At 39.6% G+C, this 27,378-nt stretch overlaps 1 protein-coding gene across 3 annotated transcripts in view; it reads left to right on the top strand.

The window, feature by feature from the left end:
* Positions 1-27,378, top strand: part of vps13b (vacuolar protein sorting 13 homolog B) — a 301,127-nt gene that overhangs the window by 232,491 nt on the left and 41,258 nt on the right. For all 3 annotated transcript variants that reach the window (XM_028016693.1, XM_028016692.1, XM_028016690.1), the window contains 5 exons: positions 3,815-4,011; positions 6,561-6,742; positions 8,174-8,394; positions 8,491-8,622; positions 13,626-13,787. In XM_028016693.1, coding sequence (XP_027872494.1) covers positions 3,815-4,011; positions 6,561-6,742; positions 8,174-8,394; positions 8,491-8,622; positions 13,626-13,787 — 894 coding nt within the window. The remainder of the gene's footprint in view (positions 1-3,814; positions 4,012-6,560; positions 6,743-8,173; positions 8,395-8,490; positions 8,623-13,625; positions 13,788-27,378) is intronic.

The following is a 27,378-nucleotide window of genomic DNA, read 5'->3' as shown; positions in this document are numbered from 1 at the left end:
TTTGTCTTCGAGCTGATAAGAAGTAGCTCGCTGCAGATTGTTTTTCCCCCCCAGCATATAGGCATCAGCGAAATAACATAATAGCGGTGTTGATATTGTTAATAAAAATAAAGGCACACGACGCCGTGCTTGTCAGCAACCACGGCCTCCGAGTGAGCTGAGGGAGTCTTCAGTTGCAGAAACATTTTTTTGAAAATTTAGCAGCAATCACACTTTGGCCAAGCCCAGAACCCTGAAATAATTTCTTTCTGTTGTGTATTTGCTTTAGAGTGCCTGCCTTGAGTTAACCTTCTGAGAAACTGCGATCACTCAAACAGATCCAGAAAAATAAATCTCCGCCGAGTGGTAGGCTGCAGTTTTTTCCTAAACAGAGCTGGGTGTCAGGAATGAAAAGATTTATGCGAGCTGCCAACACTTCTGAATCCCAAAATATTTGTAAGCAGTTTGGACTATTTAAAAACTTAAAAATTCCTCAACACGGTGCTCAGGGCCTTTGAACCGCCCGTCCGAAAATGAGACCCAAAACATTCGGCACATCAATTCGACTGATATTTTGCCCAAGGCCGGGCTGCCAGGCTCACTTTGTTGAATATTTGAGGAAAACACAGATTGGACTCATCCAGCTGGGGGAATGTCAGCTATTCAGACTTGCATATTGTTTTTCAGATAAGGTACACACACAATCAGGCAGAGGAAGCTGACACTGCCCACGCTGCATCGTGTACTTGCATACAAACGCACACCTGTGTATACACACATGATTTCCTTTGTCTCTCCCAGAACTGGAAAAGTCCCGCTCTTGGATATACAATCCGTTGGACTTTTGACAGGTGTGCTCACCTCCCCGAACCTTTTCCGTCTCCTGTCCACCAATGAATTGGTTGTCATTCATCTCCACTTTCTCTCCATAGCCAGAACTGCAATTGGACGGGAACATGACGCACATTCAGCCGCGCATACGTATTCCACTCTACTATATATGCCTCAGATATCCATTTCTATATGCCGTCATGTGGATAGGATATCACAGGTGCAGAGAAAGAGCACGCATGGTGTTTTAGCAAACCGACTCTGGGAGTTCTCAAAAGGGATTCGGTGAGTTTCCGCTCCGGTTGCTCGGCGTTGGGATTGCGGGTGCACAACTCTGTCAGGTACAATTAGGAAGAGTTGATTCTAGGAAAACCTGTGTGACAGTTCATACATGATGTAAGCTTCCAGTTACCTCATTCGCCTGACAAATGGACACACACACACACAACATTAGCGTCTGTGTGTTGGACATTCCCAAGAGTTTGGTAGTTGTCCAAGGAGCTGTACACCTGCGGTGAACAATTCACTTGTTAACAAAACATACACACATGTATTCATGACTTTCCGCCTGCTGTTCTTCAGGTGTGTTCTCAGGAGTGCTCTGCCACTTTTGATCCATCAGTAGCAAAGTAGTGCAGGCGGTCAAGGGGAATGTGAGAAGCTGGTTTAGTTCACACAGCAGAACGGGACGCATTTCTGTTCGTTTTGGCGCGGCACCCTACGATTCATCACATCTTCTTTAAAGGAACGCATGAGCAGGAGCTGTTGTTATTCAGTGTGAAAACCAGCCACAGCTTTTCAGCGCTGATGACTGTCACACACTTGACAAGCTTTAGGCATCTGGCAATGTGCTGTTATGGTGGAGATGAGTTGCAGTCCTACTGTGTTGGTGGTCTTCTGTCATTTCTTGACAAGATTAGAAATTTGTAGGTAGTCTTTTTTTTTTTGTCTGATTAAGGCAAAAATCAAGGTTACAAATTGAAGCAACCCTAATGACATTTCTTTTCAAACTCACACTGAGAGCTGATCAAGTGTTTCCAAGTAGAATAACTGGGTGATGTAGAAGTAGGGTGCTGTAAAAAGCAAAAAACAAATGTAATTGCTTATTGCACTTTTCATGTTCTGTGTTCAGTGACTGCCAGTCAGAGGTGATTGGTGTCCAGCCCATCTATCCTATGTACAAAACCAGAATGTTTAAATAACTACCCACTTTAAATGTGATTAGATTTAAAGGTTGATAAAACAGATGGAGAGTTGTTATGAAGCAGTAGAAGTCAGCTTTGGTCCCAGTTGGACTAGCCTTGTAAAAACCAGTCTCTTGCTCTCTGCTATACTTCGTACAGAAGGTCTGGACTGATATTTAGATACAATTGCTTGCTGGAGTCTGGACTCTATTGAGGTTTCAATCAGTTGGATCTGATTTTGCCCAATTTCTAATGTCTGGGAGTGATACTACGGAGGCCCCTAAGGGACATGGAGAAAAATGTTATTTTTGCGTTGCCTCGCAAATGTTCTGCGTTCCCCCGCAATAACCAAATATTGCTTGCTGCAGTATTGTCGGCCTATTCTGTATACAGTCACAAATGACAATTTAAAGTTTAAAATATATGCACATTAAAGAGATTCGGTGAAAACATGTCTATATATTCTTAATTCTTTGGTGATAATAACCCCGCGATAATAACTCAAAAATAATCCAAATAGTTTGGATGTATTTTTTCTTACAGAAAGTTTCTGTTCATAGGTTTGTGGTGCATCTCTATCCTAAAGAAAAAGATATAAAACTTCAAATATTTCACAACGGGTTTAGGGTTACCCTAACCCTATCACCACCGTAAGAAAAGCTTTCAGTATTCAATTGCGCCACATGAACTGATCAGTACATTATTTATAAGAGAACGCAAAAGCTTTGTGAGAAAACGCAAAAGAAAAAAAAAATCCTCCATGTCCCCTAGGGGGTTCCGTATGAAACCTGTAAGCTGTCAGCATATGTTTCCTAATCTGGATTTTAGGAAAGTTATCTGCTGCATATAAGATATTATCAGCTACTGTATATTGTCATTCTAAAAATCCTCACCTATTCCTGTTAGAGTCCTAAAAGCATCTGTGTTTGAGGTTTTGAAGTCCACTACAGTTTTCCTTAATCATTGTGTAACTCCAAGAGTCCAAGAAAATCACTTGTTCCTGGTGAGTAACAATGGTTCCACCAAAGATTGTTATAGAAACCTGTTGGTTTGAAATGAGTAATTTGGTCTGAGTCCTAGTTTTCCGTACATCATGATGGTTTAGTAGACATAGCCAGGGTGCAGATGAAAACATCTGTGCGATTAACTGGTGTAAGAGTATTTAGTTTAGTTCTCTTTCAATGTCTGATGTCTGTTATTTATCTGACGATAAATAACAGACATCAGGTGGGAAAAGTAACACTTTGAATGTGTGTTTGGTGTTAAACATTTAGAATTATCACTGAGTTTAGAACTGGGACAGTTGTTGAGAAACAAAAGAAAATCACAGTCGAGCATCTTTGTGTGCTCCAAAAACGAATACCTGAATCTCTACACTGTCCATTTTAATTTTTTTTTTTTGTTTGTTTGGAAGGCAAAAGGGAACAGGAAGAACTATGATTGACCATCATGCTTAAGTGATTATGTGTTCTGCTCATATAATGGATGTTGAAATCTAGTCAAAACCATTGAGTGAGCAACCCGTGATATGACAGAGCACTTTTCCAGGCAGCAGCCGTTGTTCGGACACTCCTTTTCCACATTCTACTTAAGTTCTTTATTAAATTGGGAATTCTTTTTTTTTATTATCATTATTATTATTTCATGAAAGGTAGTCCTGAGAAGAATAAGACATTTAAAAAAATATTTAATCACGCAATAAAGTTAACCACAGACCAGATGCCAATCTTGACATAAACAGAAAATGAAGCCTCTAAATAAGATGCACATGTAGAAGTTACTTTTGGAAGTTGTGTAAATGACTGTGTCATTTCTTGTAGGTACCATGCAGTCTGGAGTACTGGGACGAGCTCCAGCAAGCCTTTGTCCCTTACAGGGAGTTCAGCCTGTCAGAAAGCTGTTCCTGCCAGCTGCAGCTGCCCAGCCTCAGCCTCACTGATCAGCAGAAGGAGCTGGTGGCCTCAGACCTCTGGAGGATCGTGCTCAACCACAACGGAGAAGGCGGAGATGAGCAGAGGTGAGGCAAACATCTGTTTTACCAGAAAAGTTGTGACACCTGCTGGAAAACACGTTCAGGAACCGGAACAGGCTCCAAAGCTCATTGGTTGTACAGGCCTGTGAGGGCTGCTTGGAACACAGCGTTGCCTTTAATAATCAAATCGGGACCTCCTTGTTTTCTTACTTCAGAACAATGGTGTCAAACATTGTCAAGCTTAAAATTTCACTATCTAACATTTACAAATAACGTTTTTTTGTTCCATACGTTAAAACTGTCACCATGTCGTAACAGTATAATATTAGACAGATCATTTGTGAAAAGATCGACCCCCTCTACTTCCTCCCAGTGCTAATAATCTGGTCTGCAAAAATGCATCCCTCCTGATCAAAAACAACCAATCAGAGCCAGGAGGAGTGTGTCAATCTACCTCCTGTATGCTGCTAAATGTGCAGCATACAGGAAAACCAACTTACTGTTCCAGGAATACTGTCATTGGTTGCTATGCTGACTGGCCTTAGCATTCATGTCAGACTTTGTTGAAGGGGAGCATTTGTAGCGTAGCACAGAAAATGTGCTACAAGAGTGATTGACAGCGCTAAGACCCTCCTCCTGGCTCTGAGTGGTCATTTCTGACTGAGTGATGGATTTCTGCAGTTAATACTGGGAGATGGCAGAGAAGCTCAATTTTTCACATATCTATCTTATATTATCACATTTATGATCATTTTAACAAATATGTAAAAAAAAAAAAATTTAAACAGATTTTTTCATGAAAATTACGTACTGCTTAATGGTTTTGTAATATTGTGAGATTTCATGGGTCAAGATCTTGTTACGCCCCTGGTAGAAGCAGGAGGAGATGAGATTAGAAAAGGGCCTCATTAGAGCACAAACATATTTACTCTATGCACCTCTAGCTGATTTTAAATACATACACCAACCTTATTGGAACGTACATCAGGTATGTGTGTGGATCTGCAGTCTCCGTTCCCATCGGGTGTGAGTAAAAACAGAGGCAGAGTGCTCCCAGACTGCAGAGCACAAAGATCTAAAATGTGTCCCTCGCCCCACATCTGGTGTGCAGGAGCAGGGAGCGGGCTTGGAAGGCGTTCAGATAGGCCTAATGAGATTTCCCAGCACACCAAGTGCCTGTCAGGGCCCATCCGGATTCCTTCCTGCTTACCTTGAGTGTATCTAATCGAGGGGAAGCTCAGGGGAAGCACGAGTCAAGCCCCCTTCAGGTTGGCCCGTGAGCCGTTAGGCCGTTCTTAGCCCAGTTTGGGCTGGACCGGGTCTGACCAAACTCTAACACTTCACAGAGCATGCTCTGACTTCAGTCTTCTCGCTGCCACTGGTTTCTCCACCCGCCTCTCCTGTGTCTCCCTTCGCCTTCTGGGGTTTAGACGATTTTCTGAAATATGTTGGTCTGCCATTTTCTCCTTCGTTTTTTATTTATTTATTTTTATCTTACTTCATTCTTTTTTTATGTCTTTGTCCATTTTTGGCTCCTTTTGGGATTTAGAGAAACTTTTTGTGGAAAAATAAGCACCAAGCTCGACATTCTGTGGGATTTAGACAACTTCAGAAAAGGAAAAAAAAAATCTAAAAGAAGAAACAGAACTCTCTTAAGGACCGTATAGTAAAACAAACATCTGTATTTAATTACAATCATACCCCAAACACTACATTTCCTTTATGTTTAAATTATTTGTCTTTTTTGATCAAAAGTGATTCCACTTTCCTTACTCTCTCATTTCATCTGCCATACTTCAGTTTCCACCAGAAAAATAACTTGGCTGGCCCGCCAACTGGAAGTAATGAAAATTGTCAACATATGATGGTTATCTTTTTAAGGAGCGCTCCGTTGGACCCACATTTTTCACTTCTTGAGAGTTTCCCTCTCAAAGTGGATCATGGTAGCAGCAAATTATAGAGCAAATGGTCATTCGTTTCAATTACTTCCACTTCAACATCATCAACCATGACATGCAATTAATGTCCACCGAGGGCTTTTCCTGGAAACTGTGGCTGTAATAACTTACCTAACAGCCCTGGACAGTGAGGAGGCCCTCTCTGCTTTATTGTCTCCTTCATTCCAGGTTTCCTGAAAAGTCCTGGTGTTTATCTCAGAATGGATTTATGTCACTGTTTCACACAGTTTTTTGAAAGATGTATGACTGTTATTTTTTCCACCTTCTTTTATTGGATGAACCAATGTGGGTATATATACTGTACATATTAGTCTTTTTGGAAAAATCTCCAACAGTTTCAGTATTAAGTCTTACCAAGTATTTTTGGTCTAGTTTCTAGTCCAAATATCTTAGTACAGTCAAAATTTTTGAAAAAAAAAAATCAACTCAAAAGTAACTTTTCAGCAAATAATTCCTTAAAGCTGATTCCACTGCTGCTAAGATAATGTTTGGTTATAAATAAAAGGATCTGCAAGTTGAACTGGTTCTTCTTTTATCAATACTATGGAGTTATTCACTTAAAACAATGTCCATGTTGATTATTAGCGTCGCCATCGTTCTGATGAGCTGTTCTATTGAAACATTTCTCTCCTCCAGTTCGGACAGTGAGTGTGGCTCCCAGCTCCCGTGTGATCAGCTGGTGTCCCCACTTGCGTTGGCAGCCTGCACCCGTGTGGACTCCTGTTTCGCTCCCTGGTTCGTCCCGTCGCTGGGCGTGTCCTTGCAGCTAGCGCAGCTGGAAGTTCACCTCTGCCACCACCTGGAGCAGCTGGGAACAGGTAGGCTGCATCAAACAGCACTGCATCACAAGGTCTCACGTGTCACCTGAAAATGGACCCTAAGTGCACGAACCTGCAGAAAGAGTTGCTTTCACAACATGTTGGTCATTTAGACTTTATTATCTGAATTAAAGTTTAAAACAATCTGCAGCAGGGGAGTGCTTTCCTGAAGTATTGACGCCTGCTGAGCTTTTTTACATGTTGTCATCTTCCAACCAGACTGTCAGTAAAATGGATGGAGAAAACGTTTTTTCCAGGGATCCTGGTACACTTGATATCGGGGCTGAAGTAGAGACAGTAACGCTAAACATGTTGGTGATTTAAATAAAAGTCATAGTCCATTTCTAAATACAAATAAGTATCGATGGCAAGACTTGAAAACTGATGTGTATGGACGACCTCCATACAATCTAAATGAGCTGGAGCTTTTTTGCAGAGAAAATGGGGAGAATTTTCAAAGCTGGTAGAGACTTACTGCAAATGACTTACAGCTGTAATTTTAGTGATGGGTACTTCTTCAAAGTGTTCACCCAGGAAAGAGATTTAAATGACATACACTGTACCAAACCTACTTTGCAATAGGTTTTGTAAAACATAGTATATTTATCTTTATTTGTAAAGGTGTGCCCCATGCTCGTGTTGTTCTGTAACATAAAATTTTAATAACATTTGTGGTTGGAACGTGAAAAAATATCGAAAGAAGTTCAAAGGATATGAATGCTTTAGGCAGGGACTGTACATTGAATCCTTCTGATTGGCTGTCTAGATCAGGGCTCTACAACCTAAAGAGCCATTTTGCTCTCAGCCGAATAAACTTCGTCTACAGCATCTCATGTCGCATGAATTCTTTTTCTTTTTAAAACAGCATCTTATTTCTATTTTTAGGATTTTAAACAAAGATAAATATAAGACAGCATGGATAATAAATGGAACATTGACCAACATATTCGACATGTATTGATGATAGCACTGGTCATAATGTAATCTTTGCCACTGGTTTCTCTTTTTGTGGCTTCTTATTATTGTGTTTTTATGATATAAAGCACTTTGAGCTGCCTTGTTACTGAAATGTGATATGCAAATAAAGTTGATTGATTGATATATGTATATTTTTTGATCACATAGATTACAACTTGATGGCAAGGAAAACAGATCAAAAAACATGACTGGTATTTTAGTATGATTCCTTTAGGTTGCAGAGAATAAATCCAAATCTAATGCACATGTGGAGAATAGACATTCAGTTGGCTAAGACCCATTCTGTTCCCCCAGAGTACAACCTTTGAAGTTTGAGTCTCGATAGGTAATCAGTCCAATTCATTCACATTTTTATTTATTTGGTGACATGTAAATAATTTTCATTAATTTATGGACTATTGACACATTTGTGTTTGATCATCTTTAATTAGAAATGTTTTTTCCTTCATCCAGTTGCATCAAGGAAACTTCATCCCTTCCTGCCAGACAGGAAGTTACCTCAAGAACAGGAGTTCATGGTGATTGGTTCTCGGGAGCCCCAGGTGTTCATGCGCCAGTGGAGCAACGGACCTCGTCACTGTCAGGAGATGAGCTTTTCTACACGGCTGGACTGCAGACTGCTGGAGTATCGAAACCTAACCCACCTGCAACTGCTCCAGTCCTGTGCACTGCAGGTTGGCTTACCAAAACTCTGCTTGCATGTTTTAATTATTCTGCTAAAAATGAAGATATACTGATCTGAAACGTAATTTGATGTGTCCTTTTTTTAGGGACAGGCCACTGCCATCAGCTGCCCCCAGAACAGCTCTTTAACTGTCAATGTGTTTGTGGATCCCATGTTCCTCAACATTAGCCAGTATGCCATCCATACTGTGGACACTGCACTGCTCAGCTGGCAACAGGTACACTTCACAAAACATCTCTCAATGGGTGGAAATGAACTGTCAGTAAAGCCAAATGACCTGCTTGGCATTCATTTTCAAAAAGTTTCTAGATTCAGATTTTTTTAAAAAGAAAAAGAAGTTTGCCACATTTTTTTAATGTTTTTTCCAGGTAAGTTGATTGAGAACAAATTTTCATTGTCAACAGCGTCCAGTTCAGAAAACATCAAGACATCATCCAACAGAATATCATAGCAGAAAAGAAAAGGATACAACAAAATGGAGAAAAAAAGTAAAACACAACCATCTATACTGACCAAATGTACTATCACAAGACAACAGTTTTTAAAAGCAGGTACATTAATCATGTGTTATGGTTTTTACTGAGTTGATAAAGTTGGATATGTTCTTGTACATGTGTGGGTCCTGTCCGGTTTCCTACCACAGTTCAAAAAACATGACTGTTAGGTTAAATGGTCTCTCTAAAGTTGTTCTTAGGGGTGAGTGTGTGTTCATGGTTGTTTGACCTGTGTGTCTCTGTGTTGCCCTGAGATGGACTGGCGACCTGTCCAGGGTGAAGCCCGCCTGTCGCCCAACGATCGCTGGAGATAGTTTACTACCCTGCAAGGATAAGTGGCAGACAGCAGATGTATGGGGGGATGGTGGAGTCTAGAGATCTACTACTGATTCATGTAGATTTTATCTACACAATTAAAAGCGTTTAAAAGTGTTTGTAAATGGGGTGAAGTACAATTGATACAGTCAGACGTCTAACAGATTCCCACTAACATTTATTCTGTAGGAAAATGTTCCAGACATACAACCTGCCAAGTTTCACTCTGTTCATCATCTTTACAAAAATCGGCCATGAATTGGTTCTCTCTGTCAGCTCACCAGAAGCCCCCAAATTTCTCTCTTCGTCAGGAGCTCATGCATCACACCTTTGCTGCTGTGGTTCACAGAAATACCGAAACCTCCTGCTCTCATCTTCTAATCTGAACTGCTCTCATAATTTAGACCATATCTGCATTTAAAAAGGTTGGAAAAATGCAATGCTCATGTCATGTGCTTTATCCACCATGTTTGTTTTGAAACTTCCTTAGTCAAAGGGAGCAAAAAACTGGTGTATCCAGTGTAAGCAGTGCGCACCAGATTGGGGCTTTGAAGGAGAAACATTTGTTACATTTATTGAAACATTTCAGAAATTAAAAAAACATAAATTTACTGTCCAGCCTTGCAGCACCCAGTCAGTCACTCAGCTGTGGCTCTTTTTATTTTCAATCAATATTACAGTTTATAAATCAAAGAAAAAAATAATTACCAAAAGTAAAATAGTCATTTTTTGACTTAGCTCGCCATTGTTGCATAAGGATGTTTGCCTAAAGTGATTAAATAATCACTGATCTGTTTTTTCTTGTTCAAAGTTAATTCTCAACTTTATCCTTTTTCGATTCATGTTTTGGAATCCCTCAGAAAGCCAGGGAAACATTTGCTTTATGTCTATTTTGTTTATGTTGTCTATTTTGTTATAAACAACTCCATGGGGAGTTGTTTATAACAACTATTAAGAGAGAGCATTGGAAATCACTCAGAAATGTGTGCACATCCAGAGAATATGGTAAAAGCCTGCCTTTTGTCCCAGATGAAATATGAGTTAATTTGACAAACAGAGCGGATTCCATGAGACTGGTTCAGGTTGTACGCCAGCGGCAATAAAGTTTTCAGAAGGGAATTGCCTTTCTGTTTGGTGTAAATTGTGACTAAGAGGATACCAGTGTTTGGTCCTCATCATTTCCCAGATCTCAGCTCTCAGCACTGTTTCTGGTAGCCAGGATACTTGTGTGTGAAGTGATGCCCACAAAAACATGGTAAAACTTGAGTGGTGGCACCTGCCAAGACTTCATCTGGGCCTGGTTCCCCACCCAGATGTTTGTTCTCTGTACACACTTCCACCAACACACTCACACTCACGCACACACGCACAGACAGGCTTTAGATCCCGTATCATGGCTCTCTTTGCGTAGCTGTGCTGACTCATATACTGGCCTCTGGAGACACGAGGTTCTCATGATTTTACATGCATGTAGACACTCAGTGCCAGGTGAAGGAAAGAAAAAAAAAAGCAATAGCTCATGTTTTTCTAAAAACAGCTGTGATCTTTTTACCTGTGGAAAATAAAATTAAACAAGCTATATAAAAATACACCATGAAATTATTGCTCTGGCTCGTGGTTTATTACTTTGGTTTTCACTCAGGGTCATCACTGAAGACTGTCTGACTGTTTACCGACTTGTCAGGTTTGATCCGTGGCGTCATCATAGCACAAGTCATTGTTCCCTATTTATGCCAGTTATTTAAGTCATAAATAACTTAAGGCTGTTGCTAATAATAAAGTAAAAGGCCATTTGAGGCTCATTTTGAGTGTGTGGCGCATTTTGCAGCTTACTATTTTTGTTGAAACAAAGGCTAGCCTCCAGCGCTGACACGGTCCCCACCAATCTCTGATACATAAATTTCAGCTGAAAATAAGATGAATCCAGTTTGATTCTTTCTGACGGTCTGAAGAAAAAAAAAGCTGAATTACTATATACTGTATTGGCCAATCTATTTTTAAAATAATAAGTAAAATGTTTAATTTCATAAGAGTTTTTGTTTATTCTGTTGCTGCTGTGACATCTTGTATGGGTGCAGCTCAGCAGAAACAATGTGCACAATCTTAACTGATGAGGACCATTTCTTTTAAATAAATGGTCCACTTATTTATTCAGTAGTAGTCAGACATGAAAAAAGTCTTTGTCTTACAAAGATAGTTTTTTTTTTTTCTTTCAATAATTCTCCTGTTTCTTTGGGTCAAGGCTAACAGGCAGGGTGGTTGAGGAGCGACTTGGGGGCCAGCACTGAAACAAAGCAGATTCCTCAATTAAAATCTGGCTGCAACCTTACAACCCAGGCATGGTCGTAACAGACCCACTACAAACAGAAGAGATGGCTGTCTTCCAGAGGGATTGCAATAAATAGCCATAAAACCCAGATTTTTATGATCCGAACACACGATCACTTAGCAATGTTCCATATGTCCGCGATACACGGCTCTTGGTTCTCAAATAAAATCGGTTTCCATAATTTTGCACGAGCCAAATTCTTGTTGTCAACATCGATTTACGATTCACACCATAACATCACAGCACAAGGCTGACCTGTTCCAGTGCTGTAAACTTTGAGTTCTCATTCAGATGGAGGACAGAACGATTAGGTTCAGAGGTTTTGCAAAAAGGTACAGATTTTTCCTTTTTTTTATTTTATTTTTTACTTTTTTGCTTCATGTCCTCAGACTCAGTGGCCTCGTGCGTCCCCAGCCCCCCAATCCCTTAGGCCCCATGCCTCCATTTTCAACTGTTCGTCCCGAGTGCCGGCCTCAGTCTTTGCTGCCTCCAGTTCCTAACTCAAGGGAAGTGGCTTTGGTGGACAGCCACACAATAGCCCAGTAGTGTTTCAACAATGTGCTTTTCTCACAGAACAGTCACAGGCTGTTCCATATGCAACCGAGACAGCAGGAATTTTCCCTCTTGATAATTTTATTGCTTTATTTTATTTTTCTCTGTTCTTCCCATGCTTCATTAATTCTGTTTTTCTTTGCAACTGGACAGAAAAGAACACAGATCTTGAGTTTCTGGCCCTAGCAGAGTTATGTCCTGCTTGGGCCATTTTTTGACGAGCGTATCATCTTCGGTAGATCGGAATTGGGTTCATTTTCTCATTTACGGTATTTTCGTATCATCCACAACATCGTTTTTTTTTGTTGTTTTTTTTTTGTTTTTGGTTTTTTTTTACATGCAACTTATAAGGTGACCATTGTTTGCAATCAGTTTTCCAGACATTTTACTGAACCTTTCCATTTTTATAAGGGTCATACAGCTAAGGGTTGGAGTCTGGATGGATTAGAGTAACGAGTAGTAGGACAGTTTCTGAAGAAGAAGCTGTCATCTTGTGCTCTTTTACAAGATTTATGAGACAAGTGTTTAGGTTTCTTCGTATTAGTGTTTATCCCCTTTAAGCCCCTACATACTTAAAGAGTGAGTATGATTATAAAAAGAAGCTTTCTGATAAGTGTATCACATTAGCTTGTGAATCAGGGGAGAAAGACGATATGGTCTCAGAGTGGGCTTAGCAATGGCATCTTAAGATGGCAGCAGGAAGTTGGTAAATCGCAGTGTCACATTCAAAAGTAGGCACAGATAGTGTTTCCACAATAAAACTGGAAATGCCTTTAAACCCGCTGCTGCAGCTGTCCTTTCTATATTTTACTCTCCGACTCTCATGCGCACGCACACATCTATCATCACTTGTTCTTTAAGTGGTGTAAACTTTCCCATCCGTTTTCAATCTAATCAACCACCCCAGGATCCTGAACGTGCTTGGCAGTCAGACTCTGAGATTTTACTGCCAGCTTCTCTTAACCATCTCTGCTTTTCTCTTCAGAAACGAGCTAGCCAGATTACCGTATTCTTTGTTAACATATTTGGGTAATTATCGAGAAGTCATGTGAGCTATGTTGGTGTGTCGGGAGCGGAGCGAGAGGGACCCTCATCAGGTCACTGGAGTCTTGAGTAGGAGCTCAAATAACAGCTACAATCTAAGTCATATGGGGCGCCGTTGTTTGGTGTTATTTAATCCAGGAGAGTTGACACACACTGTTCTCTTCTTGTTGCATCTGTGTTTTAATAGCAAGACAGTGAGTTCTCCTTTTTGCATGCAAGTTAACAAATGAGTAGTTGCCTGTTTGAGGCTTTCTGTGAGAGAGTTTCTTTTATCAAACACACTTTAGCGGTGGATGTTATTTACCAACATAATACCAACAATGTAAGTGGGGGGGGGGGAAACTAATATTTTACACAAATCAATTTTCATGTAGGCTTGTGACAAAATGTGAACGAATGAAAGGGCCTCTAGATTTTGTTTTACCGCCTACATTCTTTATCCATTGCAATTCTTACTCCAATCTCTCATATCGTTTTGTTCCTCAGAATGGGAACCAAGACGCAGAGGAGCTGCTGTACAGTCACTACGTGATCTGCAATGACACAAATGAGACGCTGCGCTTTGGTCAGGTGGACACGGATGAGAACGTTCTGCTGGCCAGCCTCCACAGCCACCAGTACAGCTGGAGGTCCCACAAGTCTCCTCAGGTAGTGCACACATTTCCAAAACAATTCCAAAATAGTCTAGAGGATGGGAGATTTCTGATGGCTTACATCAGAGTGGTTTTGATTAGTTGGTTGTGTTTTAGTAGCAAAAGAATCACAGTTGATCTTGAATGCAATTGAAATTCAGATTCTAAATTTTAAACATACAGTAGGTTTTGATTTGATAAAAAATCTGAAAGTTTTTTAATTTTGAAATCACGTCAAATTGTTTCTTTGGTTACCTGAAACAATTCAGAATTCCTGTATGGATCCAGTGTGAATGTGTAATAGGATTTACAAGACACAAAAAACAAGAAGACAGTAGAAGTGTTCCAAAAGAGTCACTATATAGTACAAAAAAGATTGTGCCACATTCATTTGCTTGTGGATATACTTCTATTGCATGTGTTGAATGGCACACAGGAATTTGTTTGCCTGGAGCAGGGCATTAAAATGTTGTCCTGAGAGGTTCAAACACATGCACACCCCCACACCTTCATCAATGTGCTGCAGCTATCAGAGTGTTCCTGTCAGCGATCTCAGACAGTTCCCTGACAGCATTGTTAAAGAAGATTGATTATATTTAACCCTATGTGGTTTTGAGGTTGAGTGGAGGGTGGGCTGGTGATCTGTGGCATGTGTGTGCAGTGTTTGCGTGTGTGTATGTGGTACGCACATGTTCCAGGACCCCCATGTGTTCCACAATGAGTGTGAGAAAGTCAAGCTTGAGAAAAGACATGGCCATAATTGCTCGCAGTAAGTCAGTAAGTCAAGTTGTATTAATCATCGACCATGGTTAATCTGTGCTCTTACCTCACTCTCACTCACACACTCTGTGAGTGGCAATCTGGCATATCGGCACAGTGAAATACCACAACTCATTTTTAGCAGCGAGGCAAAAATGACCTCTGCGTTTCCAGGGATGTTTTGGATGAAAGATTGTCCGAGTGAGCCAAATGTCATCATGGATGAAGAATGCGATTCCAGGCTTGTTCTGTCATGTGTTATTCCATCATGTGTTTGTGCAATATAAAAAAGTGTGTTCTTAAGATGGACATGATTTGAGAAACTAGATAAAATACGAAGCGCCGATGTTGCCAAAACAGCTTAACTAACGTTAAGCGCGGTGATAAAAACCTAGCCAATGTGTCCGCCTCAGCAAATTGTAGCAAACACTCCTAATTACATTTTAGGGTTATAAAAATAGCGACACTGATAAGGGCGCGGATTTTATTTCTTTAATGGCTACATGGTCCTGCAAAGTGTTGTTGGAGCCCATAAAAATCCACTTTCAGGTGGAATTTTAAATGCTTGGGCTGTTAGCTTTAGTCCCTCGATGCTAAGGAGATTCAAAAACAAATCTGATCCCTCTGCATCGCTATTTCTCTATTTTTCACACCCTTCCTTATAGGTTTTTCTCTTTCTACATGCTTGATGTGTACTTAAGTACATTGTCTCTTTATCCTCTGACTTCTACACTGTTTACATAACTGTATATTTTCCTATATTCTTTGACTTTTTTGTTGCTTATCTTTGTTATATATTGCTTACGTACAACTCAGGAGCCATTGGTTGGCTGGTATTTGGTCTAATGCACTTAGTTTCAGTCATTCTCAATGTGATTTCAGAATCCACAGCCACATTGCTTATTGTAGAAATGATTATGATTTTATCAAAGCAGTCCTCTTTTTCTTCGGTCCATTTGTCCAGCCAGCAGACCTATGTCACCATTTTCAGGTTGTCAGCGTTCCATTGAAACTGCAGCCAAGTCATGTTCCCATCCACGTTTTCTCATACTTTTATTCCTTCCTCATCTTCCATTATTGTAACCCTTCCAAGCCCATCAGTAAACACTTCACTTCTCGAGACCTACGGTGCAGTTACCTCAGTCACGGTCTCCTGGGTTGTTTGTAGCCCTGCATCGTAGCAACCTACCAGCTTCAGGTCAAAACTCATTTCAGACCTCACACCCTAAAACGCAGGTCAACACATAGCTGTAGAATGATGTTGGTTTAGCCTGGTTCTCTTTAGTTCATCGGCTCAGTGAGATCAGTAGACCAAGGCTTTCTCTTACGTCCACACTAGCTTTGAGCATTTTTGTCCCTTCATGCTTAACTCTGCTTAGTTACAACACACGGCTTTCTTATGTTGTTCTTGTCTCTTTCTGATTCCTGAAGCAAAGCCATGTGTTCTCGTGTTTTATGGTCATCCTGGCAGATCTCGTTGGCCCTTGCCTTTTTAGTCCTTTTCTCCTGCCATCTATTAGACTTTTTCTTCAGAAGAAAAACATGTTTTCAGTTACATTAACCTAAAAAAAAATCTTTACTTCCAAGATTGTAGACGTGACAATCCCTTCAGATCTTCTTCCAAAAACACCCTCACACAGTTTTTGAAAATTAAGTCACTTTTAGTTTCATGTCGTTGCCCTTTAGCTAATTATCTAGCATTCACAGGGATACTGCTCGGTTGGATGCTAGTCTTTCACACCTTCTTGGCTGTTTTGTACACACGTTTTTTAATGGCGCCATCTGATATCAATTTGCACCTTTCAGGAGAATGTTTTTTTTTTTCCTCAGCAACTAGTGAATTGAAGTATTTCTGCAATTTTCTCATAATCTCCAGCAATGTAATTTACGATTAAGAAGTATCTACTAGTAGGGGGTTGTTCATTCATTTTGGTATGCTTTGACACCAGCTCTGTTCAGTATGCTTTAATCGAACTCTTGTCTATTTGTTTAGAAAGTCCAGTTCATTCAAACCATAACTGAAGACCTTGGTCTCTGGTACAGTTCAAATTCATAAGCAAACTAGAAACCGCTCCAAAAGCAGGAAGCGGATTAGAGAACAGAGCATTCTGGGTGGACTGAACTAAAACAAACATGCAGTATAGCAGTAGCGGGAGAAATGGCTTTTGGTCTTTTGCCAAAGAGAATCCTACAATCCCTAAAATCTGACACCACTCTGTTTTTGTTCACAGTTTGTGAAGAAGGAAAGGGCACAATCATCTTTTTGATTTTTGACGTTTTGTCGTTCCCTTCAGTGGTCCTTGGTGCAGCACCACCACAGGCAAGGGGGGGAACAGGTTTTCCAATTAGTGTGGATCGTTTGACACAGAGCAGTGTGAAAGCGAACCACACCAGATGAAAGTGGAACAGATGTTGCAATTTTGGTCCCCAATCGAACCAAATCTACCAGACTATCAGATGTGAAAACACCTTCAGGTTTTATCAAGCGTCAAAATCTGCCTCATGTCATAAGAGAGGCATTAGTACCAAAATAACCTAAAAACATCCATCCATCCATCTGTCAACCAAGCCATCCAACCACATTCCTACTTACTCCAATTATTTATGTTATCCTAGATTAAAAGTCTAGAAAGGAAACCCAGACAACTCTCTCCCAAATGACCCTGCTCAAAGCATTTTAGGGAATTCCACAGTGTTCCCTGGTCAGAAGGAGTAATCCCTTTAGCAGGGTCTGGTTCTGTCTCACGCTCTTCTCCCAGTTGGAAACACCCTGAAAACCTCCATAGGGTGGCGCCGGAAAGACGTCCTGATCGGACGGTCAAACCGATTTACTATTTCCATTCATTTCTTCAGTGAATGGAAAGAGCATGTACAAAGTTGTCTTTAATACTACTCACTTAGTATAACACAAAGTGTGGTACGTCACACCTCCACATGGTCGACATACCATACCTGGTGTTGTACCTCGTTACTCTACTTCAGGGAACAGCAGTAATGTGCTTTTATAATGTAATGTACAATTCAAAGAAATTTATACGGAAAAGTTTATTATAAATATTAAAAATGTTTAGCTGTAAAGAAAAATAAACTGAAATTCAACGATTTAAGTAGATGGATGAATGTTGTTTGTTTACAAAATGTAAATGGGAAGGGACTGAATGGCAAGGTGTGAGTACAAATTGGCAAGACGATGATTTGACCCGGAGTTTTTCAGTCACTAGTTCTGGTTTATTTCTTTTCCCTCCTCTCAGGAAAGCATGGGCCTGTTTTCCATCCTCACAACTTCAAAGTATGTTTTAATGCCCTGGCTTTCCCTAAAGTTTAAATATTGGTACTTTCTAATATTTACCCTGTTCTCCCACTTGGCCATCAGACGGGGGCAGGTCAAATGGGAGAACAGGGTAAATATTAGAAACAGAACGGTCCCTTCGTGATGTCCAAAGTTTATATTTTCCATAAAGTCTGGGTCCGCATGACTGGGCAGACCATCAGCATGATCTTGTCATGGATCTGGAATGATGCAAGCGTCCCAGCTGATTTCTCCCACAGGCAGAGCTACTAATTGCTGTTGTAAAGTTATCTGTCCCAGGAGCTCCCTGGAGAACCCACTGGACATGAGATCATTCTGGAGGGAGGCAGATGGGTCAAAAAAGAATTGAAAGAAAAATATGAAAAATCTGACACAAGGGTTGCATAAATCACCAGGAGGGACCTTGCACAGCTTTACTTGAGAAAAACAAGGCTATTAAAAGGGGAAACGGGGGCAAAGACTCCATGAGCCAGGCACTTAACACTCACAGATTGGCTTAGATATCTTGACAGTGGGAACATGCACCTCTCAATTCTCCTCTGCTTGTTTAACAGCTCCTAATAGATCCACAAGGCATCAAGGAATTTAAAACAATTGGGTTGTTAATAGTATAACAACATTTCTGCAATAAATGTTGAAAAAGTTTTAAAGAACTACGTTGTTTAAGCTTAAACCAAAAGATTCACACCAGAAGTCCGTCAGTATCCTGTGTGACCGACCGATCTATCCGATGTACACTTCCAGTGATGGTGATGTACTTTGGACTATCTGTCTCTTTCTGACAGAAAAGCACTCTCTGTTTTTGGCCTGAAATTTGAACTGGAGCTGCCCTTCGGTTCTCCCCTCCATCTTCACTACAAACTGTGCTTCTTCTGTTAGTCAGAACTGTAACACTTTTTTTAAAAGGCCCAAATGATGCAGTCATGTTCTTCAAACCTGTTAAAAATGTTCACACACACACACACGCCAGATCCTCACTTAGGAAGGCTAGAGAAGGGTCCCGGACTCTGAGTCCTCCGGTGAAGTGCTCAGCATACCTTCATACTTTGCTAGAATAAAATGTTTAGAAATACAGAATTTTTTTTTTTTCATTCTATGTGCGTTTCAGTCTCTGCAGATAAAACGGCGAAACGTGACGATGGATTACCGTAACTCATCACCAATAAAAAAAAAAAAAAAAAGAAGAACGATCATTTGTCCAAGTATGCAGACTCCTAACGTCCCACTCTGAGACACGTACCATCCCCACCCTTCTGTTTTTCAGGGCTCTAGCCTGTGGTGTGGTGTGGATGGTTGAAATATCTGGCTGCTCAGTACAGGATGCAGCCTGGCTGATGGAAATCCCAGTGGTTACTGTGGTTAGAAGGGAGAGGGGCGTAAAAAGCCCCCTGGATTTGGAAAGGACTTTTTAAGTATCTACAAGAAATATTACTGAGTTTGAATAAATTCTAATTTGTTCCAGAAGCAAACTTCCACTGGACTTTTTTCCCCCCTCTTTAGAAATGTCCGCTTGCTTCAATGTTTCGGGCGTTTTGTTATCTGAAACAGGTGTCATTTTATTTTGTGTGTCTGCACCGGTTTGGTGTTTTTTGTTTCTCTGGGACCCGTGAGGACAAAGGGCAAGAGATAGGAGCCAGGGCTGTTAGTTTGTGGTTGGAATGACTGTGTTGTTGGCAGAAGGCATGCCAGAGTGCTAATTGGTATGAAACTGTGTGACAGGGAGAGGACTGAAAGGGAATGTTTTCATTGGCTGAAGCTGTCAGTATAAAAACTGAACATTTATGTGGCAGTAATTGCTGCTCATGATTCATTGAAAAAGAATGTAGTTATATGTTGGGTGTTTTTTCTGACTGATAGAATTATTTGTTGTTCCTAGTTTATTATATAATGCTGTCTTCATAGAAACTTTAGTTGGGTTTTTTATGCATAACTGGATCTTTAACATCTACTGTGTATGCCAAATGCTACATTTGTACTTGTGAGAATTAACTTATGTTAACTAATATGGTGAAAATATAGAGAACAATGCTAGTATCAATACCACTGCTGGAGAAACATTTTATATTGGAAGCCCACAGAGTTCAAGGTTTGTTATGACTTTAGTTAAAGTTCAAACTACTAAATGAGGACGTGATCAAATGATGCATGAAGAATCTGCTCCAGCGAAGGCCTGGTTAATTGTTCATCAGGGTGGAAACAGTCGGTATACTGCACCTGTACTGTAACAACATGTACCACATGCTAAATAAAGCATGACGTTTTAGCACCTCTGAGGACTAACAAGAGAAAGATCAAGGCCAAAGCTGTCAGAACTTGTAAAATTATCTTGTAAATGCAACAAAATAAAAAAAGAAACTTAAATGACTACCTCTGTTAAGGTTTTTTCAACACTTACGATTGTTTCATTTGTTTCGTGTTACAGTCTGCACAGCCACAGTAAGCCTGCGTCGCACCCAGGTGTCCCTTCTTGACACGCTCATCGTATTAATCGTTGTACTTAGTGGAGATTAAACTGCAAATTATACAGTTAAACCTGCTTCAATGTTCTTGTACCTACAAATATCAGCCAGCAATAAAACTGTGCTGAACACAGTTTTTAGCTTCAAAGGTTTGAATACATCCGTTGTGTTTTAATCAACCTAAAACTTTTAGCAGCACCTACTTTAAGGTAGAGATAAATCTAAACAGGGATTTGTTGGCGTTAGTGAAAACTATCGTGGACAAGTGACTTTTGGTTGATTCCAAAGTAGATTCTGAAGCATTTTTATCTTCTCTGACTGTTTTTTTATGAGGGATTCATTCAGATGGAAAGTAACACTACAAAAATCAAACAGAGGGAGCATTCTAGCTGCCGGGGGTTAAGTCTTAAACCCCGGGGTTAAACACAGAAAGACAGGGCCTAGTGTATTATCTATAGAAAGAGAACATAAAATTATTACTGGCAGAAGTAGCTCAGCCAAGGGCCCACTCCAGGAATTTGTCACAACTAATTAGAAAATGCCAGGCCAGACATAGCTTATGTCAAGAGAAAAAAAACATACAGAGAACATAAAGTTAATGGCAGCAGTAAATGCATTTAATGCGTAATAGGAGAGAAGTAGCCGAAAGTAGCAAAGAAAGAAAAAGTGCTCAGTTTGTCCTCCAGCAGTCTAAGCCTGTAGCAACATAATTATAGAGATACTGTAGCTCAGGAGAACTTAAGCCCATCTAACTTTAGGTTTGATCATAAAGAAAAGTTTTAACCCGAGTCTTAAAAGTAGACAGGACGTCTGGCTTATGGACCCAAACTCTGAGATGGAGAGGAGGCTGAAAAGTAAAAGTTCTACATAGGAGATGTAAATATTATGTCAATTCAGTTCAGTTTATTTACATTGCACTAATTCACAACACATGTCATCTCAAGACAATTTAATTTTAAAAAATCTAAAGATATAAAGGGCTTTGCTTCAGCTTTTTTTTTTTTTGCTTATACTTTCTGAGGAAAAAGAAAAGCCTGAAAATATAAAACTTTTGTTCTGTTGTGTGTTGGATGAGAAAAAAAAGAAAATTCCTTCAGAATCTGAGCCAGAACATAAAAAAAACAAGACTTATGACAGACTTTTCTTTTCCTCCCTGCTGCTTGTTTGCTGTAGAAATGAACAAATAATATTTTTAACAATCAAAATGACTACATAGAAAAATGCCTGGTTAGATTTTGCACATTCACCCTGAGTATCCCTGAGTATGCATCCATCCAAATTAAGACATGAATGGCTTCGTGTGAGTTCTAGAATCACATTCTAGACTCTGTGGGCTCACCTGAAGACAACTTCGTTCTCACCATCTGATAGATTTGGAGATCTTTGACTGGCCACATAGTGTTCATTCAAACAGATTTGTTTGTTTTCATTTCAGTTGCATGGGGAAAATGACACATTATTTGGAAAATGTTTTGAAATTATTTACTCTTGTCCAATTCTTCATATCAAAAAATAACTGGCATTTTAACAGAAGTGTGTCAACATTTGAGATCCACCCCATAATCATGGCTTCCCTCCTCATAATGAGCTTTTCCTTCTTGATCAACGTAAAGTATTCAATATGTGCCACGTTCCTCCAAAACTCACTCAAAACTCTAGAACGTTGTTTGTTCCGTCTTAGGTGATGTTGGGACTGTTTTCACATTGTGTTACTGTGTGATTTCCCCCTTCATGTGGTTCGCCTGAAAGGAAACACTCCCTTTGACATTGGAAGTTTAATTCAGTCAATCCAGTTTGATGAGAGATGCATAAAACACTGTAGCTTGCCAGCATATTAGCAGTTTACATATTACATTTTCATCACCTCCATCAGATTCCTGGCTTTAAAAGAACAACAACCGCAGCTGCATTATGACAGAAAATGATGTCAGCTTGGATCCAGGAATGATGTAAGTTGTGGAACTACTGACAGAAGGACAATGTTTCAATAAACATTAACATACTTTAGGTAAGGAAGATGTTTCAGTAAATTAGTCCACCAGATCTCATCTGTACATGTGCAGTTAACAACGTATATTGTTATATTACTATATTTAGCTACTTTTCAAACAAAAAAAAATTGGTATCGGCCAAAACTATGTTATATTACAGGTAATTGCTGAATTTAGTTCCCATCATTTTCACCTCAGAGTTGGTTGTATCTAAGAGAATCAGATTTTTTGTTATGAGAATACAGCATACTTCCTGACAATAATTAACACAATAGAAGTACAATAGAAAACTTGGTAACACTTTATTTGAAGGGGTGTAGATAGATAAGATTGTCATGAGACTGACGTGACATTTGGTAAACACTTTTAATGCAAAGTTGGCACGTTTAATTTACTTTTATTGCAACTTTTAGTGCACCTCTTCATTAAAAGTGTCATTATTTACTGAATGACACTTCATGACAACAGTCGGAAACATTTATGAAGAGTCATTCATATTCAGTTTTATGCAATATGTCAGTTTTATGCAAAGCCCTTCAAATAAAGTGTTACTGAAAACTGTATGTATAATCCCATATGAAAAAGATGTATGTAATTCTTATAAGATTTTTATCTATTTTTTTAAAACTTATATTTATTGCATAACACATTGTTGCCAAGTGTAAGATCCTTAGTACATTTTTACAAAATGAAACTTGTATAATTTGAGTACTTACTTATATTGTATGTAATAAATTCAAAAGTGGCCACTTTCAAGAGTAAATCATATTTGCCTTATACTGTCAAATATACAAAACATATACTGATGATGATATAAGGCTTGTTTTTCTTTTAGATATGTTTTTTCTATTTCTTTTTCATCTGGGATTTTTCCTCACTGTTAGTAGAAACGGTATTCAAATCAAAATATATAAGGCTGGACCTAATTGCAAATCCTTAATAAATAGGCTTATCTGAGAGACGCAGGCAGATGAAAGGATTTTAAAAGCGGCTCAACCTCTGGGTTGCATCAACTAACTTGCTCACTCTCTGGTTACCTAGCAACAATCTGTTGAGTACCTTTCTCAGCAGCAGCTTCAGGTTTCATGTCATAACTGCTTAAAAATAAAAAATACAATGGTGTGGAGTGAAAACTGTACAATAGAGGAAACGTCATGGCAACAGTTTGGCAGCATTTCAGATATTTAAAAGAAAAACGTGAATCATAATCATTGATAGATTTTTCAACATTATGGTCCAGCCCTAATCAGAGACGGACCAGAGGAAGTTGGTGAAAGAAGCGTTTTGTTCTACCAAGCTGCCATGCAACTTATGTTGCGTAAATACATGTGTATATTTGAGAAGCTACAGTATTTGGTAGGTGAGTATAATAATATTCAATTACTTGTATTTACAAGTGTTGTAAAGGTTTCGCCTGCTCTTACAAGCAGACACAATGATAGGACGACTTAACAAGACTCAGTCCATTGAAGAAAAGCAAAAATCTCCCACCAGCTCCTGTCAGGTAGTTGACTCTTCTCGACGCTCCATATTATTCCGTCACACAACAAGGAAGCAAAGGTGAATGATTTATTAGCCCTGCAGTTCCTGTTGACGATGCCGTCCTGGTTTCAGCACCATGGACAGTACCCTGGTGCTGGGTAGTGGTCCAAAAGCTGTAGTACCTTTAGTGTCTTTACAACACATGACTCCTGGGGGAAACAGTTCCATGTACTGGGATCAGAATAATGTGTTTTGGTTGCAAAAAAAAAAAAAAAAAAGAACCAAGAGAAAAGATCGGAAAATTACCGTAGCACACATGCACATAGTTTATGGATATATTTTTTTTTATTGAATGAACATGATGTGGAGGTATGTTTTCTATATGTTCCTGGACTTAAATCACATTATCCAATCTTCAGTTTTGTGGTTGGAGGTAGCTGTGTGGGGTCAAGCAATGATTAATTTCTTATTTAGGAGGAGAGCTTGTGGTTTTGCTACATGGTAGCAGGCTTTTCTGTTGTCAAGTGTTACAATGCATTATCAAACAAGGGAGGATATCAATTGCATACATGTTGTCTGAGTTAGACTACAGTCTGCCCACAGTGGAAGCACAGTGGAGTTGTGGTCATGGCATGAGCAACTGAGGTCTCCCCTGCAGTGAGCTGAACGGTTCTGACTTGAACTTTGTATCATGACGATGTCACAGGAAGATCAAAAGGGTGACATTTAGGAGGTAATTTATCTGAAAATGAAAAAACATGGAAGTGTACATCACATACAGGAAGTCTCCCTCAGTTGTGTTCATCTTGGTCGGCTGTTTTATCTTTCTTTTTCTCCCCAGACTGTGACTATGTGTCTGTCCTTCTGAAGGTCTTTGACCACTAATTCCGTTATTCTCCTTCTATGTGGTTTTCAAACCTCTCTCCCCTCAGACAGTGAGACAGTACTCCTTTTGTCAAATCCCATTTGGTTGGTGCAAGCACTTGCTCCTTCTGCGTATCCTGAAGCCCTCGAGGCCCTCGCACGTCCACCATGCCTTAGCAGAAACCAGAGGAGCGATGGAACAATGTTAGCCAAGCATAAACCTCTTAACATCGCCCTGTCAACAATGGACCCACACAATGTCTTTTCTCTGTACCTTCTTCCAGTTCCCAAACCGCCTCTTAGACTTGCAAATCTTGACTTTGATGTTGCGCAGCTTTTTCTTCTCCTGTCAGAAAGAGAGCACTAAGGAGGAAAAGGCATTGTAGACAGCTGTGAAAGCCACCATAATCCCCACGTTTTACATGGGTTAAAACGCTGTTCCTTTGCACTGTTGTACTATTCCTTTTCAGAGTAATTTTTTTATTTTATTTTAAAGACAAAACAATCCATATTCTTTTGTTTTGCTGTCTGAATCTCAACCTGCTTCCAATTTGTTAGGTGGGTAGCTAAGTCCCTTGTCCCAGAGTAATTTCACTAGACAAGACCAGGCCTCTGCTTCACATCTCTGTTCTTTTCATCTGTGCCTGTGTAACATTAAATAAGATTGGCAGTACAGAGACTCCTCAAACTATTTTTAAGCTGTCAGTGTTTGACACTGAACTCACATGATTTTAATAAACCATCAAAGATGTGTCTGAACTGTTTGGGCTTTTTTTTTCTTTCTTTCTTTTTTTTAGGGGACTTGTGAGCAAAGCTACTGGTGTTGTTTATACCTCCACATGTCCGTAAATCTCAAGACTCCTATTATTGTTTGAATGAAATAGAAAGAATAAACGGTAGTAAAGGATAAACAACCGATGACCACGGCAGCTTTGCGCCATCTGCGCAGCATCCAGGATGGCTGATTACATTCTCACAACGGACAGACGCATAATTTGTGTTTTTGTGTACTGCAGCAAATTCCTGCCTGAGGACAATAGATGGATAGCGGTTACAAGAGGCAGGACTGACTCAGTCTGTCTGCAGGAGCCCATGGGTTGGAGGCATAAATCCCCCGTGTCTCTCACTGTGTCTGCGTTTAATCTAACACTCATTATTAAAGCTGAAATATGAGCTATTCCCAGTAAAAGCTAAAATGACCTTCTGTTCTACCAGGAAGTTAACAGTCATTGCTTAAGTTATGACCGATATCCCTACTGTCTTTCACAGGGAAATCTGTTAGTAATAACTTTCTACCAGCACAAGATCAAGCAATGAGCAAAGGCAGCAGGAGTGACATCGTCCACATGATGCGCGCGGTTGACTCAGTCCATGCGACTCAGAACTGAGGTGCGGTTGATGTTTCTCTGAAATTAACACCATTTCTTAATGTTCACAGTCTCATGTTTGGGTTGGGTTTCCATGGCAATCGCAAATCTCGGGTTTTGGGGTTTCGGAGAGTTCATATGGTACTCATTTGATGTTTTAGACCATTTATTGCTCCAATATGATTTTTTTTGTGGAATTTAATTTAATCAATCTGTCCATCTGATATTTTGTTTGTTAGGCAGGTGTTCTCTGTTACTTTCAGATTAGTCACAAGTTTTGTGCAGTGTTTGATTTAGAAACGGACGTCAAGGCTTTACCGCAAAGGGGTCAGAAATACTCGTAGACTCTAAAGCACATAACCATAAATGATGCTGGTAAAATGCATAAAATGCTACTTTAGTACGGTCATATATATTACATGTAATATATGTCATATGTTGGCAGTCAGGTGTATGTTGAGGTGGGCCAAAAAAACTGTGGTGCCGGAACGAATTGGGTTAGGAATCCATTTCTATATTTCTATACAACTGGGATTGAATTATAATATGTACAGATGGAATATATTTTACAGTTTCTAATTGTTCCATGAGTGGAGGTCTTAGCAAATGTATCCTGATGCCAAACTATGCAGTGTGTCAAACCTTAAAAATGCCAAAGAAAAAAAGAAAACCAAGAGCTGCATTTTAAACTGGGTACATGACAGTGCAGATAGGAAAAGGCTGGTCAAGTGTTGGAAAGTGTTGGAAAGTGTTGGAAAGTGTTGGAAAGTGTTGGGGGTCCATCTTAGGGGACTTTCCTAAAATCAGATACTAGCAAATATTAATACACCAATGTACCTGGTTAGATTTTGACAGCATGAAACATCAAAATGTTTCATATGTTTTGCAATATATAAAAAATACTGGTGGGGTGCAATTAAACAAAGGCGTTGTAATTATAAATGACTCTTATTCCCTTTTTTTTAATCTAATACTGATATCTGACACAATGCACAAACTTTTTCAGTTTCAATAAATTCATGGCTGAATCAATAAAATAATCAAATTTGTATTATGATAATACATGACCGTTTAATGCCAGCTGGAATTTTGTGCCTTTGCACAAATTAACACCATTTCTTAATGTTCACAGTCTCTGTCACTTGGCCGTGATTCAGCCAAGTACTGATGCACTCATATGAAAAGTCATTATTATTGTTATTAATATTGCTTTTGGTTTATTACCAGTGTGTATTCATATACACACGTGTGTAGATACACACACTTTCTACACCATTAAAAAAATAAACTCACTGCTGGCATTGCTTCTCTGCTTCTATATTCAGAAGCCTTTCTCTGTCACTCTTTACAGTTGCTACATTTTAGTTGAAATGGG

The sequence above is a fragment of the Xiphophorus couchianus genome, chromosome 5 (genome assembly GCF_001444195.1).
Source record: "Xiphophorus couchianus chromosome 5, X_couchianus-1.0, whole genome shotgun sequence".
Classification (NCBI taxonomy): Eukaryota; Metazoa; Chordata; class Actinopteri; order Cyprinodontiformes; family Poeciliidae; genus Xiphophorus; species Xiphophorus couchianus.
The sequence above is the reverse complement of the archived record's forward strand: the minus strand, read 5'-3'. Positions and strand labels throughout refer to the sequence as shown.